The following is a 16657-nucleotide window of genomic DNA, read 5'->3' on the forward strand; positions in this document are numbered from 1 at the left end:
GCTAAAATTTAAAAGAGTAATTAAAAGAATGTGCTCTCCGAATCACAATGCATTTGACATAGAAATACAAATTCTCACTTATCAGAATCCTAAAAAGTTTGTGAAAAAAAAGGGTAAAAATAGTAAAAAAAAATGCATGATTATTCTTCACACAAGAAAGAAAATGAAAATTCCCTAATCCTTTGAAATCTAATACTACAAAGTTAGGATATAGTGTTGCTAAATTATGATTAATTGGGCATCAATAGCAAAGAAACAAAAACTGATGAATACCAAGATTCTAAATTGGAGACAGACAGGTCTCCATCCATCCATACAGTGTGGGACAGTTTTGGAATTAGGAGTCAGAAACTGTGACGTTGTCACTCTGCCTCTCATTAACTCAGCGGATGGTCCTCTGTTCTTGGCATGGGAATTCGGACTCCCAACAACCCCACTAAAATGTTTTTATTTTTACTGAATGGGATTAAACGATTTCGTGTTTTTGTTTGGTTGAGTGGTTTTCACGTAAATTTGGTCCACAGGCGACAAATTTTCATTATTTTCGTCCAGTCCACCTGTGATTCGTATGGAGGAAAAAAAATTGGGTTGGGGATTTTCAAAACTTGTTTTTTGGGTACTTTGATCATGCTGGTCAGTTCACTTTGACCAACATGACTGATTATTAGTTGACCATTGACTTTGCATTGACTTTAGTGGAGCAATCACCGGAGGACCCATCATGCCTACTGGGATGGTTCCCATTGTGATTTTATTCATTTTTGAGATGAAAGACATCATCTTATCTTCCTTTACCTTTGGGCCTCGGCTGGGATTCTTCCTTGTTCCTTCGAAGAAGTCTTTGCTCTTGACGCTTTGTGCCTCGGCTTGACATGAAGGTTAGGCAAGCAAAACGCTTCATATTGAGGAGAAAGACAAAAACAGGTTGAAATGAAAAGAGAAAGCCAAGACGAAAAGAGATCAGTGAAGTAGAGGGGCCATGCTACTGTGCTACCTCATTCGCAATTCCATTTGTGGAGACGTAGTTTTAATTACATATTATTATCTAAGTAATGACAACGTAGCTGCGGTCTTTCATCTTTTGGCACTCTAGGCAAAGAGCCAGAGGGTAGTGGGGAATCTAACTGCAGTAAGATTTAATTGTCGATTAGTTAAAGAAAATTAACCAATGAACAGTTAATGGCGTCGACTTCAGCAGCTAAACTAACCATATATATAAGCCTACCCTACAACTGGAAATGGAAAGGACTCAAGGCCTCAATTGCTGTTTAGAAAGCTAACATGAGGTCGCAGAATCACCTACCGGTACTCTTTGTCTCTGTCTGGCTAGTGCCTAGCAGCAGAAAGAGAAGAAAAAAGAAACTAAATGCTTCTTTGCTTTCAAATGACACCTTTTTGGTGTTAATACCATGTGAGGTTCTCGAGATTTAAACAGAGTTCTGTTAGTTTATTCCTCTTACGTTGATGCCAAGCTGATTGTGCAACCCGCAGAGTTCCAACCTTCAGCAGTTGCACTCATATTCTCCAAAACCATGGCAGTTCTTTCAACATGCTTCAAAAGGACCCCGTATATTTTGTTCCTCACCCTTCCATATGCTTCTACTTTAGAACTCACCAGCGTACTATTGTCACTGCCTCCCTCCTTTTTCTCCATCATATCTAACCAGTCGTTCAATCTCTTGATCTGACACATGGATTCAGCTACCTGGCTATCACGTACCCTCAAAAGGCATTTATTTTTAAATCTATCTAAATAATTTTCTACATAAGCTAAAAACCATGTTTTACATTCATCCTGCAAAGCTTGTGCCAAATTTCCAGCTGCACCCAAGGTACTTCCCTTCGCCCAATCTGGGAGATCTTCCTTCTCATCTGCCAATCCAGAATAAAATTCACCAATGTTCCTTCGCTTCCTAATTGTAGAAGTGCCTTTCAGCTTGGTAACCTGACTTGGTTTGTTTGAGCTTTTTGCTGCAATTTTTGCCTCTGCAGAAACATTTTTGGTTCTAGAAGCAGAAAGTGGGATAAGATCAGATGCCACAGCGGCTTTAACCCATGTGGTTGCATTTCTCTTTCTATCTACTGCCAGTTTTACTGCTTCCCTGATGGCACCAGGACTATTCAGATCACTATCAGCCGTTCTTAGAGAACAAATATTTCCTAACGACTGAACAATTGCTCTACACTGAGCCATGTAATCTTGCAGCTTGAAAAACTTGTTAATGCAAGGCTGTTGATCATCCTCTTTTGCCAACTGAAGCTCTGAAAATGTACTGAAAGAAAATGAAAGAAATTAGTGAATTTTTCAGGTCATAGAAGATAATCGGAATGGCAGACAAAGTGATGAAGTAACAGAAGAAAACAGACACACAACAGAGTGTTTCATTTCAATAGATATAATTCCTTGCAGGGGTTAACCAAGAATTCTAGCCTGTTTATCTAAAAACTTGAACGACATGATCAAAAAAAAAAAAATCAAGCAGAGAAAAGTAGATTATGGGCTTTCACTGATTTTAATTCTCAAACTCAAAATGAACTTGACATTAACAATTGAGTCAATAATTACAAAAAATACGTATCATTAATTTACTTCATTCCATTGTTTCATAATGGCGATCCAATTTCAAAAGCAAAGCAATGACAGGAAATGCAATCTATATGCATTTTTTAAAATGCCAGATTGAAATACAAAAGACTGTTTATAAGTGTACATTTCCTCACCTTAAGCACCTGAGCAATCGCTCAGTAGCAGCAGCCTCTTGCAAAGCCTCAACGGCTGCGAGCAGAGCGACATCTCTTTGCCTTAATACTTCCTGCAGAGGATTTTAAGGGCTTTCAAAAATCTTTGGATTTTAAGGGGACAGGGAAAGTCACATAAGGAAAACAACAACAAGCCAAATGCAATACCTTTCCCTGTTCGACCAAGGAAGAGGGAAGGGAATCCCATAACATGTCAGTTTCTTCCCATTTTTTATTATTGGATGACGCGCGTGTCCCTGCTTCAGTTAATGGCTCCTTACTAGTTCTTGCTAATGAAGAGTTTCTACTCCCTTTTGGACTTTGAACTGGTTTTGGAGATGGACTAATGTCTTTTATACTTGTTCTGGTGTTTGAATTAATATCGTTGCTGTTATAGCTAGCAGGACAAACTGGTGAAACCTGTGAAGTCAGAAAAAAAAGGATGATCGCAAATAACAGAAGATTTGTTTTGCCATTCATTTTCATGTAGAATTTATTCTATCTAATTTTGCATGTTTGTGAATGATTTATGCCTGATAGGACTTAATCCAAAATCAGATATTTCTCCAACTCACCAACTTGCCTAAATCAACTTGTTCCTATTTTTAACTATGGCAGAAGCAACATTGCAGACGATATTTTGCCGAAGAAAATGGGAAACAAATCGCCGGCGGCTCTTGAATTTAAACATTTGCACTGATCCCCGATTTTATACAGAATTCTAAGTTCAGGGTGAAAATTTTATTGTACTAAATAACTAGTATAAAAACAATGACTCAATGACCTTACAGTGCACAGAATTATTTACCCTAACAAACATGTTGAAGACTAGAGAAAAGGACTAAAACCGAACACTTACGTAACAATTAGGACTATGGCGAAGAGGGATTAGCTCATGCTTGACAACTGCGGCGTCTGGAATTTCCCTACTTCTTGTTTTCGCTATCCCACACCAGCTTCTTCTCCTGGAATGTGATTCCAATGAGCAACTTGATGTCAAACTATCTGAATCGCTTTCTTTATCAACAACACTTGATTGGTTTCTCGAATAAACCCTACCAAAGCCTTCTTTCGCTACATCAGGAGCCCTAATCCCACAGGTCTGGCCTCCAAGACTAGCTCTCCAGTCCCCAGAGGGTTCCTTATGAGGACTTATAGACAAAGCCCTTTCTCTTGGCTTTTTCTTCAAAGCATTTCTGTCCTGTATCAGCAATTTCGACGCTCCACCAAATTTTTCCATGATGTCAATGCCGACAGGAACTTTTGGATCCCCATTGCAAGGCTGTCTCCCTGGAATTGGCCTTACCCCCTTAAGCATTGGAACTGGATAGGCTACCTCCAATTTCTCCACGTATATGAACTGCCCAAGTTGCAACTTGTTACATAGAACCATCTCATCTTCTTCTTGGGACAAAGAAACATACATAGCATGCGTTGCATCCGAAACTTTCATGAGAAAACCTTGTTTAGGCCAAAGATCACCTTCTGCCAACACTGGAATTATGCTTCTAATCTGTAAAATCGCAGGTTTCTTACAAACATCACAATCAGCAGTAACTGTTCTTTCTTCAATACCCAAGTCTTCAAGAAGTTTCAAAATGACCCCAGAATGCAGAGTTTCCATATTTCTTGAACCCAAAAGAAAACAAAAAGAATCTTCTAATCTAAGACTTTATATATAGCAAGAACTTGAAATTGTAGCGTATTATCGTATCATGGGATGTCTTGGTCGAGTAAATGAAAACAAGAAGTTTCTAAGGCTGCGAAACAACGTGGAGTACAAAAGAAAAGAAATCTGGTGGTCATAATTTCGGTTCGTCTAAAGATTGAGAATTCCAGTGCTTTGTTCTTTGGGATGCTTCGATTGACAGTTGCTAATAGGGTTTTTCAAGTATTTAATGGATGGCATTAACGAATACCCCATGAAGCGGTAGTTATAACTGTCAGTACAAAGCAACGATGATATAGGGTCCACACTGCATCAAGTTTTGAAAGGTCAAATGAGTGGAACTATTTCATCAGAATTTACGCTCTATGGGATTGGCTGGCTCCTCTCACGTGGCCCGCAAAAATGGAGGTTTACGTAAGGTTGGGTCCAGTGGAACCTGACAATTGAGATTAGATGGACTGTATAGGAAAGGCTCGCCTGCCCCCATTTCGGACTAAAAACAGCCCAAACCCAAAGGAATTGCGCTGCGCTCTGACATTCTCACGGGTTCTCTGCAATTTTATTTTTCCATCGAGCCATCAAGCACGAGCCCTGATCATTGGAAGTGTAAGAATTTTACATTCTTTTTAGGGCCGATGCCTATGTTACGTTACAAAAAGTCACCCCTGCCCCGCTCTTTGATCTTTGTGATGAAAGTTGAACTTAGTCTCGTCTTTCTCTTGTTTTTGATGGAATAAACTTCAATGTAATGTTTCGCTGCATTTGAAGTAGCAATAGAATTACATTGGGTTAGATGACTTAAGTCCAAAAGAAAGCATCCTCTGATTCTTGTCAGAGTAGACTCACAGTTTGCAGTAGATGTATGCAAAGTATTTAGGTTTCAGCATTTCCAAAATAGACAAAAAGGAAAAAAAAAGAAAAAGGTAAACGAAAGAAGGGAAGATGTTGCTTTATCATATTGTTTAGACACTTGAACCTAATTATATTAGTGAAAAAATAATGTTAAATAGAGGGCTGAAGTTCAATTACGCTATCTCTATATCAGATTCCACCTTGGTGTTTGATACTTGTCGTACATATGGGTGCCTTGTTGGGCTCTGTATGGCGTGCCCTATTTTCTTTGCATTCTCTTCAAAGGCACCCTTCAATGAGTGCGCACAAATCTATATTTATCTTTGCTCAAAGTGTCCCTTGCTTGACATATAATCCTCCTGCCTTAGACCAAAGATTATCGGCATATCAAATTAGCAAGTGGTAACTATGATACGACTACAATCATTGTCGGAAAAGGAATTGTGCAAGGTTATGAAAAAGATAGTTACACTTTTTTTCACGCAAAGTATTCTCATGAAAGTTGACTAAGCCACGAATCACCATCCTTGGTTTAACAGCCCAAGACAGACCAATACCAGAATGTGATGCAGATTGCAGCGCTGCAAAAGTAAGACAACTGATTACTTTCAAAAATTTTCAGATGTTTACGTGGCCTGGCCTCTCATGATTAATTGGGCTTCTCTTGCTTAAGATGAAAGTGTTCCTCAAAGAAATTAACAAAGAGCAAAGATGCATTTGATCAATTCATTCATTTTTAGTTTATGCAGATTTGTATTAGTATCATTTTGCCTCACCTAATTCGGGACTGTAATAGGAATATTACCATGTATATTTGGTGGTCCATGAGTATAATGCCATTGAGAGTTAAAGAAGCTTTTATTTTGTCTAAGCATCAAAGTGTTATTCGTTCATTAGCAAAATTATACTTCTTACACGGGAAGACCATTTCTATGTCTCACATCGCAAGCAACCCTTCATTCCTGTTATATATGAAAGACAAGAAAAAGACGAGACCAACCCTTTTATATACTTCATCTTCTTCTATAAAAGAATTGCAAGGGCTGGCAATATTCCACCATGTAAAGGAAACTTAAGCCAGCAAGCCATGAAAACGCAAGTTTCCTTAACTCTGTGTCTCTCACTTTTCCTAGTAGTCCCATGTAACACTCAGCAATTTGCATGTGACAAGAATGATCCCAATACGAACCAGTTCCCCTTTTGTGACACCGCCTTATCTTATGAGGATCGAGCCAAGGACCTTGTTTCACGCTTGACTCTCCAAGAAAAGGTGCAACAACTAGTAAACACGGCCTCTGGCATTTCCAGGCTTGGTGTGCCTGCCTATGAGTGGTGGTCTGAGGCACTTCACGGTGTCTCAGACCTGGGACCAGGCACACGTTTTAATGCCACAGTGCCTGGTGCAACTAGTTTCCCCGCTGTAATTTTGTCTGCTGCAAGTTTCAACGCGACATTATGGTTTAAGATGGGGCAGGTAGTGTCAACAGAAGCTCGAGCCATGTACAATGTAGGGTTAGCGGGCTTGACATATTGGAGCCCTAATGTTAACGTGTTTCGTGACCCGAGATGGGGACGTGGCCAAGAAACGCCAGGGGAGGACCCTCTGGTGGTCTCAAGATATGCTGTCAATTATGTTCGGGGATTGCAAGAAGTGGGTGGGGAGTCAAACTCTACCCATGACAAGCTTAAGGTTTCAAGTTGTTGCAAGCACTACACTGCTTACGATCTGGATAATTGGAAAGGCGTCGATCGATTCCATTTTGATGCAAAGGTATGCGTATCAGTAGAGTTACTTAATAACCAGTGTTTGATGCTTGGTAGAGTTGATGGAGTGCTTAATTATGACTTCAATGACTTACTGATCCATAAACATTGTGAATACACACTGAGATTTTAGCAAACCTCTGTAAAAATTGGAATCGGGAAAATCTTATGGCATTCAGGGACCAGTGATTGGAGTTGGTAAATTTTGAGTGCTTTTAACTTTGCAAAGCAAAAATAAATATAAAAGATGTATTGCCGCATTATAGATCTTGTGTGTCATACTAATATTAAAACTTGGATTGCATCAGGTTACGAAACAGGACTTGGAAGATACGTATCAGCCACCGTTTAAGAGCTGTGTTGAGGAGGGACATGTGAGCAGTGTAATGTGCTCATACAACAGGGTGAATGGGATTCCTACCTGTGCTGATCCAGACCTGCTAAAAGGAATAGTTAGAGGCCAGTGGGGTCTTGATGGGTGTGTTTCTATTTTCCTTACTAGATATTAAGCCTTTTATGAAGTAGTGATTTGTCTCCATTTCACTAGAAAGAAACACAATTTTATCTCATTTAAAAATTGAAGACTCGAGAGTCCAGGCCACAATTATTAATTCCTATTACTGATCATAAAATTAGCATAAATAAACCCCGTGCCTTCACATTTTACCTGATGAAATGCTGATTTTTTTTTTTGCAGAAATTAACTATTGATCGTTATCCTCTAACACCAAAATACAAAGTCATTATTGTTTCTGCAATTATTGGTTGATAATTTCTTAAGTGATAGTGTTCTTTGTGCTTCAATGACATTTTACATGCTTTTGGCAGATATATTGTTTCAGACTGCGACTCTGTTGCGGTTTTTTATAATAGCATCCATTACACTGCTACACCTGAAGATGCCGTAGCAGTTGCTCTAAAAGCAGGTCTTGTTGCCACTGATAAGCTAGCAGCGGCTGGATATTTTCACTAAAATACTCAAATCAATGCGTTTAATTTCACTTTTACTTATACTACATGATCGTTTAATTTCTGCAGGTTTAAACATGAACTGTGGGGATTATCTGGGAAAGTACACCGTAAATGCAGTCAACTTAAAAAAAGTGGAAGAATCTATTGTTGACCAGGCTTTATTATATAACTATATAGTCCTTATGAGGCTTGGTTTCTTTGACGGAAACCCCAAACTGCTTCTATTCGGTGATCTGGGGCCATCTGATGTATGCGCTGATGATCATCAGCTGCTAGCCCTTGATGCTGCCAAGCAGGGAATAGTCTTACTAGACAACAATGGAGCTCTTCCTTTGTCCCAAAATATCACCAAGAATTTAGCTGTTATAGGACCAAATGCTAATGCCACAACAGTAATGATAAGTAACTATGCTGGTGTACCTTGCCACTACACTAGCCCTTTACAAGGATTGCAAAAGTACGTCTCAGTGGTTACATATGAAGCAGGGTGTAGCGATGTAAAATGCAGTAATGAGACACTTATTGAGGCTGCAGTTCAGGCTGCATCCAAGGCTGATGCTGTGGTGGTAGTTGTGGGGCTAGATCAATCTATTGAGGCAGAAGGGCTGGATAGAGTGAACTTAACATTGCCAGGATATCAAGAAAAGTTGGTGACTGATGTTGCAAATGCAGCAAATGGAACAGTGATTCTTGTGATTATGGCTGCTGGCCCTATTGATATTTCTTTTGCAAAGAATGTGAACCAAATTGGAGGCATTTTGTGGGTCGGATATCCTGGTCAAGCTGGGGGAGAAGCCATTGCTCAAGTCATATTTGGAGATTATAATCCAGGTTGTCTTTCCTTCTTTTTATTTCTTTTGAATGCAGGTGCCTCTAAACATCAGTATGCTCATAAATGGTTTCTTGTTTCAGCTGGAAGGTCTCCTTTTACATGGTATCCACAAGAGTATGCAGATCAGGTTCCCATCACAGACATGAATATGAGAGCTAACGCCAGCGAAAATTTTCCTGGAAGAACCTACCGCTTCTACACTGGCAAATCTATTTATGAATTTGGACATGGACTAAGCTATACGTCATTCTCCAAGTTCATATTATCTGCTCCTTCCACAATACTCATCCAATCAACACCAAATAATATTCTCTCCTCTAAATCCATCCGCGAACCATATGCTTACTCTAATGGTGAAGCAATTGATGTTTCAAACATAAACTGCAACGATCTGCAATTTAATCTTGTCATCGGGGTGAAGAACAATGGACCAATGAATGGGGCCCATGTGGTGCTCTTGTTCTGGAAGCCACCAAGCTCAAGAGTGGTGACCGGTGCACCAAACGTGCAGTTAGTTGGGTTTGAGAGGCTGGAAGTGAAGAGAGGAAAGACACAGAATGCGACAATGAGCTTGGGTGTCTGCAAGGAGTTGACGCTTGTGGATGCTGAAGGGAACAGGAAGTTAATTACAGGGCAGCATACCCTTTTTGTGGGTTCTACTAGTGAGAACCAAGTAAGGCACCATTTCGTTGTCAGGCAGACTGTGAATGCAAGTGTAGAAGGTTCTGTGTCTATGTAGGCAATAACATTAGTTGGAGTGCTGCTACCAACTACAATGGTATAGTAGTAGAATAGCTTATGGTGTGTTAGGACTTAGAAATTAGCAGAGCATGCAGTATGTAAGCTATCATCTACATATATATGGCTTTCTTCTGAGTCCATGTTTAACAGGTCCTTACTGGGGCCAGAAGCCCAGAACGAAAATGAAACAGTTTTTTTAGCAGCAAGTGAGGTATCATTTGCATATGTTTAGCTTTCTTCTGAGTCCATGTTTAATAGGTCATTATTAGGGCCAGAATCCCAGAACGTAAATGAAAAAGTTTGTCACTATTAGGGCCGGAAACCCAGAACAGAAGTGGAATTAAAAAGTTTGTGGAGTCCATTATTAGGGCCAGAATCCCAGAACCAAAATGGAACTGAGCTACTCCTGCTTGTTAATTTTTTTTGAACAGTTTAAATGTATCTAAGAATCAAAGAGCAGAAGACACGACCCGGTTTGGCGGTTTTGCATGTTCTTTCAGTATTACGGATAAAGGCTAAAACCATATCTGCAAGCACATGGCTCATTCTGTCCAAGACTTATTGATGATGATCTTGGCAGTTGAGAGCATTTTGACCATTTCTTCATGTTATGTAAAAGAAGATTCAACAACTTCTCAATTTCCATGTATAAATATTTGCCATCATCTTGTACAAGACCAGTTCAATTAATAATTTCCCCAAGAGTTTTGTATTTGCTCCCAAGAATGGAACAGAGAACCAAAGCCACCAACATCAGCATCACTCTCTTGCTTACTATTCTTATTTCTTCTAGCTCGGTTCACTCTCGTAAGCTAGCTGGCTTACCATCACCTTCTCCGGTTAGTGCATCCCACAGCCACAATATATCTTGTTCCCCTGGTTGTTTCCTTTTTATTGTTTCTACTATACCATTATAAATATCATTGCCATGTGCCTTGACTTAACAAACATTCTTTGAATGCTTTTGTATCGATCGATATATATTCTCTACAGATAAGTTTGGACCTGATTGCAGGAATGAGAAGGCCTGGCTCACTTCCTGTTGCCTGTCATTCGAAGTGCAACCAGTGCAAGCCCTGCATGCCGGTTGAAATATCAATTCGAGCAGCGGATTTTCAAGAACATGAGTACTATCCTCAAGTGTGGCAATGCATATGCCAAGAGAATATATACCCTCCTTAATTCTAACTCTTTAACAAGGTTACATTATTGTTCTCTAGCATCTGCTTTAAGTTACTTGGCCTATAATTGCATTACAGTGAACCATATTTAAATGTGGCTTGACCTTGCTCAAGTGATTGCCCTGCTTGACCAGTTATATTTTATACCAGTCTTAGAACTATGACAGTTCCACCAAATATCAAAAATAAAAAAACTTGTGTTTCAATTTTCAAAAAACAGAGAATTATTCTAACAAATTAAATAAAAGAAAATAGTTGCCATTGCTTCTTAAACAAGTATCACAATGATGGTTGTCTAATCAAAGCTATGATAACAAAAAAATTGCAAGACATAAATAAAAACTAAGCTAAAAATAAATTTTGTTGTCAATCTGAGCATTGAGTCAGGTGCACTTCAACAGCTCTTCTCTTCTCTACCTAATTTTCATCCGCAACAGCAAAGCAAGCACTCTCTCTAAGTCTCCCCCCCTGCATATGAAAGCATATTCAAACATCAGTTAAAAGATTAGAAGATTGTTTAAAGAGAACACTGAGGTTAAGATTAAGGTTTCATCAATAAACAAATCTTATTATTGACTTTAGAACTGCTAATCATAGGTTGTCTTAACATTAGAAAGTTGATACATGAGGACAGCTTTTCCGGTAATTCAGTTCTATTATATTGTGTGCCTAACTTCCTAGTGACCCTCTTTTTACCAAGGGACCATAAAGGATCATGTTATGACTAAAATGCAAAAGGAAGCTACCTGTGATAACAGTCGCTGCTTGTTCAGTAACTGAGTTCTTGCCTTGCTCAAGCATGAATTGGGTGACATGGTCATTTTCTGTAAGGGAGAGGAAGATGCAAAAATGAGTACAAAATTCAACCCCTTGATTACATGCATATTCACATGAAAAAGTGTAAAAGATGAATACACCAGTGTAAATCCCTTGAGCCAAAAAGAGCTACCTTTTGTAACTGCCTTTCTTCTCTGCTTATGAATGGTAGCAGAGAGGAATCCTGGCATCTCACAACGGGAGGTTGGAAAAAACGAACAGTGACCTGTCAAATTAGCAAGTTTTAGACATGATGGAACCTAAAGCAAAAGGACTATACATACACATGAACCATTCAAATGAACACATAAACTGACCTCTTCTCTTTCTGGTTCATATATTATGCTGCTTAAAGAATTCCTTTTTTTCGGCATAAACTCAAAGACATTATGGAAGTTTTCATTTTGCTGTTTGCAGAACAAGTAACTTGAGTATCAAAGAAAATGCATGACAGATTTTCAGGGTAAAAAGAGAAGATCATTTAAACCTACCATCATATGCTTTACAAATCCATTTTTTCCTAGAAAATGCTTCACAAACTTTAGCTGCAGTTGGAAGCAGAAAAAGATTTAGTTTCTTTGCAAGAGATGAAGAAAATAAATTAACAAACCAATGCTCAAAGAACTGTGAAGAAAAGTTAAATACCTGTATTTTCTGAGACCATTTTGATAACATGAGTTCCTGCCCCCCTATTGTCACACAGGTATTTGGACAGTTCTCCTGAAAGTAAGTGACTTAAGATTATTTTGCCAGCTCAAGATATTCAATTAAATATATGTGTATAAACACAGTAAAATCATTACCTCCAAAAACTTTAAAGCAGCTGAGATAGCATCAAACCCGTTTCTTGCATCTTGAACAGGAATATTTTCGTTACTTGCTTTGGTGGACTGGCTTCTGAGTTGCTTTATAATATTGTCCTTCAATTCTTCCTTTGTTAAATATATCTTAACGGATGTACCACCTTCATAAATTGAGCCATGAGAATCCTTAGCTTCAGTTGAGAACTTCTCCAGACAGTTGGTTTCAAAGATCAAAGCAAGAGCCTCGCTAGCTGCTGCACATAATGCTTCATCATTGTTGTCCAGTAGGTTTGAGAAGTATGGAATTGCCCTGCATCCAAATTTGCAAAGCTACCAATGTTATTCCCAGTGCTCTTTTGATGCTATAGCAGGAGAAATTTGTATGTAGAGAAAAAAGGCAGAGTCTAATAATTATCTAGAGGTTGGAATAGTTTAGAGGCAAAAAGATATAGTGTCCATGGGAGTAAGCATTTTCAGGAAAAATTTAAAATAAGAAATTCTTTTATCAAACTGTCAAAGTAGGTAGAAAAACAAATATATTTACAATAAATAAAACTGTTTAATTAGAAGACTGACCCTTGCCAGTTTTTGTAACTCAGCCTCCATCCATCAATGGTAGTGAGAAGAAAGGACCAAGCAGATATTGCAGCTGTTAAAACATCTGGTGAATGCTTCCTTTCCATCTGGAACATAGAAGGAAATTTAAGAATTGACTAAGCAAATTACAGAATCATATAGACAGAAATCTCAGTTAGACTTGCTTAAATTCTGTAGCTTAAATTGTTGTACTCAACAACATAAGGAAATATTAAAGGATTTAGGTGGACCACATACATTAGAATGAGATTCAGGGTGAATGAAGTTCCATATTAACTGCATTGCTTGTTCAGTCTCATCTGAGTTGCTTGCACCAAAAAAGGTAACAACAGCCAAGCAGTCAAGAATCTGTAGAGGGAAAGAAAATTATAACAAAGTCCATGAAGCATAATCATGTAGGCGATATCCAAAAAACTCAAATCTTAATTAATCAGCTTAGTAACACTATTACTAATTCACAGCATCATAGGATACAATAATTTTACCTTCAAGGTCTTAAGCTTAGATTTACGTTGCTGGGAAAGTGCAGTCAGTACATCTTCATACGCTTCGTGTGCATGGTCAACACAACTAGTAATCATTGCCAGCAATCCTACAAGAACAATATGTATGTATGAGAACTACAAGAAGTTAAATTTCTAAGTTTAATCAATAATTGCAGAGTTATGAATGATTGAACCTACCAATAATATGTGCTGCTTGCTGCATCTCCTTAGCAGAACCCTTTTTAAGGCAATGCAGGCAGTGATACAGCAGCGTTACAAAGCTGCAAGAAGATGATCATAATTGTGAGCATTACCTGGTTTATATGTATATTACTAGCAGAGTATTATCAAAAGGAAAATAATGCTTACTTCTCTTCTACAAAATTTTGCTCTATGTTGTCAGTTAAAGCCTCGAGAATTGGTGACAGAGCTTGCTCTCTCTTTGCCCTGCATTTACAGAATAAACAAGAAATACTTATAAACTGGAGGTGAAACAACGTAACAAGTTGAAATCTAATTAGTTATGAAAGGAAACCTTAAAACACCAAAGTTCAGAGGGTAAAAGAAAAGGTTAAATTTATTTAAAATATAATTATATATACCTTTTGTCAGACAACTCTCTGAAGTAAGCATCAAGAGTCTTGGGTGCACCCTGAAAATTGCCCATATCACTACTAGCGTCGTCATCAAGCAGAATGCCTCTTCTAGCTGATTGACGTCTACCCCTACCTGCAGTTCATCCTATGTTATTAACTCAGCATTTGCTTCTTTTATTTTTGTGACTTGAAGTTCAAGAAAACGTATTCCCATGAAAAAGAATGATGAACGAAACACCATAATTAAAACATTAAACAAATTGAAAAGAAACTCACGCAATGGCCTCTTATGGCGTGTTCTAGTGCCAATATTACCGCCCATGGTGCTCATGAAAATCGCCTAGAATTCAACTGCCGAAAGCAACAGGAGGAACTCACAAGAGAATTGCGAGAGAAATCACCATGCTTACGATTTATTAGCGCAAAGAATTTAATGTCCTTTATATAATTCCTAGAACCGACATTTACTTTCTTTTCCTAACAGGATTGCATGTCTTCTCCTAGATTGACTAGGATTTGCTTTGCTCCTCTATTCTTGACTTGTACCCCAACCTTCCTCGCTAGCTTGCATGTAAGTCTCTCATTTGCACCGTCAGTGTATAAATTCTCATGTGCTGCTGTCATATTGTAAATGAATAAATTTAAACCAATTAATATTCATAAATTTTAAATCATAAAAAATAATTATATATATATTTATATTTTAACTTCTTTTCCTAAACCTAACTGTTTCCTCCTTTGAATTCTTGCCATTGTCGTCGCATACTAATACTAACAAATTAAGCGATAATTTGTCCTGCATCATACAAGTAGAATATACCACGTTTTAATTGAATTAGTCTCCAAAAATAAACCAGTCTTAAATATTCTTCCACAAAGATCAAACAAACGGCGACCTTTTTAACAATTTCCTTTTTGAAAATAACTTAAACAATTAGCTCTACCCTTAGATAATCAATAGTTAGGTTAAGAGTGTGGATAAGGAATACTGTATCCATTAATTTTGAAGAATTCGAACTTAAATTCGATTAAAATTTATAAAAATTAACCCTTAATATTCAAATTTACTTGTAAAAAATTTGAACTTGAACTCAATTAAAATAAATTTATTTAAAATCAAATTTTGTATATATTATTAAAAATTAAATTAATAAATTAAAAATCAACTCTTAAAAAAATAAATTATATTTTAAAATTATATTTAAAACAATTAATGAATTTTAATAAATATTATATTAATTATAAGTAATTTTAAAAATAAAAATTAATATATATAAAATTATTATTTATAATTAAGTTTAAGCAACAAATATTTTCAAATCACTACTTGAATCTATGACGGGTAGTAATTTTACTATCCGAATTTAATTATAAAATTTTTTAATTTTATTTAATTGTATCAAATAATAAAAGATATTAAAGTACTTATTACGAACATTAAATTTTAATTACATAATTTTAACTTTTAAGTGGACAGTCCAAAATTCATTGGTGGAAACCAGAATATATATAATATAAATGGAAGTATGCATATCAATGTCATGGTTGGTTAGTTTTATGCATCGAACTCTATAAATAAATGAATTGTCCTTGTCGTTGGCCTCTATAGTAGTTTGTAGAGAGCCATCAATCAATCTAGATGGCTCACAGATGTTGATGTGATGCTTTCCACTACTACAAATAGAAAGAGACAAATTTAATTGCAGTGACAAATGTAGTCCACAGCGCAACTTTTGAAGGAAGATTATGGGGAAAATTTTCTTTTGCATAAAAAATAAACTGTTATTGGTAAACGATATTGGTTTCATTCAAACCAAATTGATTCTCTCATTGGATCCTTCTATTTGACCTCAACGGCTGGAGTATGAATGATAAAGAAGTAGAAACTACTTAATTAGAATTGTAATATCCCCTCCCAAAAATGTTTGACCAAAAGAAGCTCATCGTTTTGGAAACTACTTTACTCTCTGATAGAATTTCATCACAGCAAACTGATTAGGATGAGATTTGCCGCGTAGGGCAGCCTCATTCCAATAAAGCAGTCAAAGAAAGCATACCCAGATCCCAATTGTACATAAATAATGAAACTGGTCAATTGACAATTGTGCTTTGCAATCCGCAGCCATTTTCCAAGCAATGTATCTGCTCGGCTGTTCTCCACCTCCTAGTATTGACAAATTCAATTTCTTGGGTTTTCCTTCGTCTCTCAACATCGAACAAATTTTCAATGGATATGTGTTTGAGAAAATGTTGATGCTTATCCCAATATACTTATATTCAATTCACAAGTAATACATGTCAAATATCACATTCTTTTATTATTACTATTCTAAGCTAATGCGATGCCTGTTAATCATTGAAAATGAAATGACAAAGAAATATTACTCGAGATTTTTTATCTATTATGTTTAGGGTTTGTCCTCTTTTTTATTAGACAAGTCCTTAACTTCTAACACAAAAGAAAATAGGCAACATTGGTCCAAAAATTTTGAAAGCATAAGCTTACACGCCTTAATAATAGAAGGGTACAAACGTCATTAACCACGTAATCAAAACCCTTGACTTTTCTCCATTAATGTCCAACTTGTCGCCAACGAATCTTTGCTATAT

The 16657-nt window shown here is 37.2% G+C and overlaps 3 protein-coding genes across 4 annotated transcripts; 1 reads left to right on the top strand and 2 right to left on the bottom strand.

Moving 5' to 3' along the window:
• Nucleotides 1–1297: 1297 nt before the first annotated feature.
• On the bottom strand, nt 1298–4590 carry LOC110421449 (protein CORTICAL MICROTUBULE DISORDERING 6). The gene is made up of 4 exons (XM_021435054.1): nt 3599–4590; nt 2908–3159; nt 2722–2813; nt 1298–2273 (listed from the first exon to the last, which is right to left on the bottom strand). The coding sequence occupies exons 1-4, from the start codon at nt 4361–4363 to the stop codon at nt 1457–1459; spliced, it is 1926 nt and encodes a 641-aa protein (XP_021290729.1). The 5' UTR covers nt 4364–4590; the 3' UTR covers nt 1298–1456.
• A 1687-nt stretch (nt 4591–6277) lies between these two features.
• LOC110426381 (Glycosyl hydrolase family protein) lies at nt 6278–9877 on the top strand. The gene is made up of 5 exons (XM_021441600.2): nt 6278–7031; nt 7333–7502; nt 7853–7950; nt 8063–8827; nt 8909–9877. The coding sequence occupies exons 1-5, from the start codon at nt 6348–6350 to the stop codon at nt 9565–9567; spliced, it is 2376 nt and encodes a 791-aa protein (XP_021297275.2). The 5' UTR covers nt 6278–6347; the 3' UTR covers nt 9568–9877.
• Nucleotides 9878–10987: 1110 nt separating this feature from the next.
• Nucleotides 10988–14449, bottom strand: LOC110421460 (uncharacterized). Of its 2 annotated transcripts, XM_021435064.2 has the most exons (14): nt 14324–14449; nt 14054–14180; nt 13821–13898; nt 13650–13732; nt 13452–13558; nt 13204–13314; nt 12946–13052; nt 12370–12679; nt 12212–12286; nt 12058–12111; nt 11884–11973; nt 11700–11792; nt 11497–11574; nt 10988–11218 (listed from the first exon to the last, which is right to left on the bottom strand). In XM_021435064.2, the coding sequence occupies exons 1-14, from the start codon at nt 14376–14378 to the stop codon at nt 11168–11170; spliced, it is 1419 nt and encodes a 472-aa protein (XP_021290739.1). In that variant the 5' UTR covers nt 14379–14449; the 3' UTR covers nt 10988–11167. The 2 variants fall into 2 exon arrangements, with proteins under 2 accessions (XP_021290739.1, XP_021290743.1); XM_021435068.2 differs by lacking the exon at nt 11884–11973.
• Between the last annotated feature and the right edge of the window lie 2208 nt (nt 14450–16657).

This window comes from Theobroma umbraticum, unplaced genomic scaffold (assembly GCF_002168275.2).
Source record: "Theobroma umbraticum cultivar Fairchild unplaced genomic scaffold, ASM216827v3 scaffold_30.0, whole genome shotgun sequence".
Lineage (NCBI taxonomy): Eukaryota > Viridiplantae > Streptophyta > Magnoliopsida > Malvales > Malvaceae > Theobroma > Theobroma umbraticum.

Excerpts from the sequence above, each read along its gene's own strand:
- LOC110421449 (XM_021435054.1), bottom strand. The coding sequence starts at position 4,363 with ATGGAAACTCTGCATTCTGGGGTCATTTTGAAACTTCTTGAAGACTTG. Across the intron at positions 3,160-3,598 it reads GCCATAGTCCTAATTGTTAC|GTTTCACCAGTTTGTCCTGC; the intron begins GTAAGTGTTCGG and ends CTGACTTCACAG. Across the intron at positions 2,274-2,721 it reads CGATTGCTCAGGTGCTTAAG|TACATTTTCAGAGCTTCAGT; the intron begins GTGAGGAAATGT and ends ATTTTCTTTCAG.
- LOC110426381 (XM_021441600.2), top strand. The coding sequence starts at position 6,348 with ATGAAAACGCAAGTTTCCTTAACTCTGTGTCTCTCACTTTTCCTAGTA. Across the intron at positions 7,032-7,332 it reads GATTCCATTTTGATGCAAAG|GTTACGAAACAGGACTTGGA; the intron begins GTATGCGTATCA and ends GGATTGCATCAG. Across the intron at positions 7,503-7,852 it reads GGCCAGTGGGGTCTTGATGG|ATATATTGTTTCAGACTGCG; the intron begins GTGTGTTTCTAT and ends TGCTTTTGGCAG.
- LOC110421460 (XM_021435064.2), bottom strand. The coding sequence starts at position 14,378 with ATGAGCACCATGGGCGGTAATATTGGCACTAGAACACGCCATAAGAGG. Across the intron at positions 12,112-12,211 it reads AATGGTCTCAGAAAATACAG|CTAAAGTTTGTGAAGCATTT; the intron begins GTATTTAACTTT and ends TTCCAACTGCAG. Across the intron at positions 11,793-11,883 it reads ATGAACCAGAAAGAGAAGAG|GTCACTGTTCGTTTTTTCCA; the intron begins GTCAGTTTATGT and ends CTAATTTGACAG.